Source organism: Trypanosoma equiperdum (assembly GCF_001457755.1).
Source record: "Trypanosoma equiperdum strain OVI genome assembly, contig: ctg_221, whole genome shotgun sequence".
NCBI lineage: Eukaryota > Euglenozoa > Kinetoplastea > Trypanosomatida > Trypanosomatidae > Trypanosoma > Trypanosoma equiperdum.
In genome coordinates, this window is record NW_027124112.1 from 396 (window position 1) to 4240 (window position 3845).

Genomic DNA, 3845 nt, shown 5'->3' on the forward strand with positions numbered 1-3845 from the left:
GTTGCGGCGGCGGTAGCGGCTGCCAGAAAACAACTTCAAACGTGTTCAGTGAGCTGCGGTTGCCAGCAGCCAGCGGCAAATGTTGCAAGACAGTTGAGGACATTAATTGAAACAGCGACGAACACACTTGCCGATAATTCAGCGATGGCAAACAGGCTCACAGCAGCCGCAGCAGCTTCATCAGGTGACTTGAGGAATGAATTAGCACCTGTAGCAGCAGTAGCCCTCAAGATCGTAAGCGCACAGGCAGCCAAAGTAAAGGACGCAACTAGCACAGTGCTTGCCACCGACCAAAAGCTAGAGACTCTAGCAACATACTACAAAGTCTTAACTTTTCTAGCACGGCCGGAAACAACGATCACAATAGCCGGGACAGATGGAAGTGCTTTCTAAGTCGGTACGTATACAACAGAAACACTAAAACTTCACACATTGCCAACCTGCGCAGCGGCCGATGCAGAAAATACGGCAACTGGGAACCAACTCAGGCTCGAGGACGACATGTAGTTCGTAGACCAAAAACTGTAGGCCGCAATCGCCATGGCGTGCCACAGGAACGTCGGTACACCATGCAACGGCCTCGACAACAACAACAAAATGTCGGCGAAAGTCACACTAACGACAACGCCGACAACTCCAGCCGGGGAAGCCCTCAGCGCAGGGAACTTTGCAAATATAGCGGCAGGCCCGGTACTAGAGCCGCCAATAACCAATGCCAATATAAACAGCGAAATAAGCGATCTCAAAAACGCGGTACATCGACTGCAAGAGATAAAGACGATTGCTGACTCAACAATATATATAAGCGACGACACCTTAGTGAAATTCGTAACACGACAGGTATTCAAAGAAGCGCCCTCTGACAAACCAACAGCAGAGCAGACCGCCGAAGTAGCGAAACACATAAAAGAAACATATGGCAGTACCGCCGGGACTTCCAAACGAAGATATGGAACAAGGTAGAAAACACAGAAGTAAGCTTCAACGGCCCCAAGGCTATTGAAACTAAGAAACTCAGCAAGGTAACACCAGAGGCAGCTGTGGCGTCAGGCATTGCGGTGAGCTTAGCAAACCAACAGAATAGCGATGGAAAAGCCTGTCCATTAGCGCAAACACCAGATAACAAAATAGAAAAATGCGTTGGAAAAAGAGGAGCTTCTTGTACAGGAGATTGTGAACTGGATGGGGACATTTGCAAACCGAAAAAGAAAGGGGATGAAGAAAAAAAAAGAGACAACAGGTACCACAAACACCACAGGAAGAAATTCCGTTCTAATGAAGAGGGCACCTCTTTGGCTTGCATTTTTGGTTATATAATTAAGTTTTTAATGGAGTTTTGCTTAATTTCGCTCAATTTTGTGAAAATTTTGAGCGCTTTCTATTTTGAGAGAACTCTGTAATATCTATAAAATTTGATATATTTTAACACTTTTGTATGAACTTTGGGAAATGTGAAAACTATTGAAAATTGGTTAAAGCTGAAAATTTTTTAAATTTCAGTAAAATGAGCACGATAGTGAAATGTGAGTGTAAAGTACTAGTGTGACAGGGTAAAAAAAATAAGTGCTACATTGAAACTATTCTATTCTTGTGCATTATATTTATTTCATTTATTTTTGTCTTTTAAATTGTGTAAAAATATTAATATAATTAATTATTCTGAACATAATATTGATAATGACAGAAAATTATTGTGAGTGTCAATATACCAAGATTATAATAAGAGCAGTGCTGAAGATTAAATAGTCATAAAAAATGGAAGCACTTAAAGAGTGATAAGGTGTTAGGGATTTAATTGAGTGAGTGAAACATGTATGGAGAAAAAGAGGTGTATTAAAGGAAAGACAAAAAGACAGAGAAATATAAAAGAACAATAAGAGAATATGAGCAGTTACAATCACAAACATGATGATTAGCATGATCGTAAATAAGGAGATGAAAGGGAGAGAATGTAGTATGTAGCTCAAATGTTGTCGGTATTTTATTCCAGGAGACACCAGCAGAAAAAGAAGAGGAGAAAAGAACTGAAATACAGAACGAAGTACCGGAAGGCGAGCAAGGATTGCTCATACAAGAGGGAAAAGTTTATCAGGAAAATAAGAGAAGTCGCCGTATTCTTCTCTAAAAAAAATATGTGTTTAGAGATGATGGTGGCGACTGGAGGTGTTTATTTGAAACCAGAGAGACATGTTAAGAAATAAATTTATGGCAGTACCGTTGATACAGCTAGTATGGGTTTATTTTGCATTTTTGGAGATAGTATCCATTAGGACGTGTGGCAATTGCGCAAATTTTCTATAGTTATAGAGTGTATTGTAGACACTGTTAAAAGAGCAACCCACGCATCCAAGGAGGCACATGCGCCAGCACCGGCGCCGGCACTAACACAACCATTTGCGCGGCAAAGCGTTGTAAAGACGCACAAGCAGCGGACGAGGGAACTACATCCACTCCATAGCAGCCAAAAACAAAACGACGGTGGAGAATCAGCTGTCAAAGTTTCGAAGACACAATTTAGTCAGTCAAAATCCTGCAAGAAAACAGTGTACAAACCGCCCCTTTTTCATATTTTTACAATATATCAGAAGAATGTTCTTCGATAAACGGCTAAACTAATGCATTAGTGGTCGCACTTTTCTTGGAAACAAACAATGTGTCACCAGAAACGACAGCTGACGATAACGCGCTGGAGTTCAGAGCGGTATACCAATTTGTAAACATGGAAACCGCGGGCATTAAAACCGCATTGGCTCCACAAATTGACAAGGCAGAAGCGGCTTACATAGGTGCGCTCAACCTCACACTTGCAGACAACACCATCGCAGCGGCGGTTGACGAGGCAAAACCATGGGAACAATTAGGAAAGCCACAGCAACAAGCACTAAACGGGAGCAGTGACTACTATGAATATTGGCAACCAAGTAAGAAGCAGATCACCGAGCACAAAAGCACAATCGAGAGCTGGACCCACAAAACGATCACGCCACAGCTAAGAGCCAAATTTGAAGAGTTAGCTTCAAGACCAAAAGCAATCTACGAGCAGAAGGCCCCATCTTACACAATCCCGGATACCGTAGACCAGCTCATTAACAAATATTTGTGCGGCAAACAGCAACCTTTAACGACAGGAAAGATCCACGCAGGTGGCAGTCGCGAAACAGCGTGCTCTAACCAGGCAAGCCCAGCACAATCAGAGGCTGGAAACACCCTGCTGCTAGACCTGCTGTGCCTTTGGGCCTATGACTGTACCAGTCAACCCACAAAAAAGGCATGCGGTGGCCACTTTCACACTGCAGTAACGAGCACAGGGTGGGACCCCGGCACTGGCGGTGCAGCAGAGGCAGAAAACTTAAGACCAAATGCGCAAAATAAGGCACGGCAACAACCCTCAGTCACGAATCTGTAGCAGCAGCCTGGGCCGGTCTGCGGACCTTAATCAAACCGGACAAAGTAACAACCATCAAAACAGCCAAACACATCCTGGGAAAAGTCGGAAGCACAGGCGGCGCCTACGCTGGCTGCGGCGGACGGGTCAGTATCAACGGAGGGCAGTGTGTTCAATACAAGGACGAGGATTTAAAAAACAGCAAAATAACCATTCCCTGGAATGTAAACCTAAAAAACGCCGTCAAGCGAAACGCGGAAGAGGTCAAGCACAGTCTACTAATAACACAAGAAAACGCAGAAATGAAGCAAATGAACGAAACAATAACAGCCCAGCTGGCAGGGTCATAAAACCGCGCAAGCTGCCAAGCCATCGGCAGAAAAAAAGTGACGCCTGCGACAATCACAAAACAAACACAGCCTGTACAGCAGACAATAACTGCAAATGGGATAGCACTACA

General features: G+C 43.9%; 1 pseudogene across 1 annotated transcript; it reads left to right on the top strand.

Annotated features, from left to right (window-relative positions):
• Positions 1 to 2665: 2665 nt before the first annotated feature.
• TEOVI_000071200:pseudogene lies at positions 2666 to 3766 on the top strand (annotated as a pseudogene). Its single transcript is given in 3 exon segments — positions 2666 to 3340; positions 3343 to 3726; positions 3728 to 3766. Coding segments are annotated over 3 exon segments (1098 nt in total).
• The last annotated feature ends 79 nt before the right edge of the window (positions 3767 to 3845 follow it).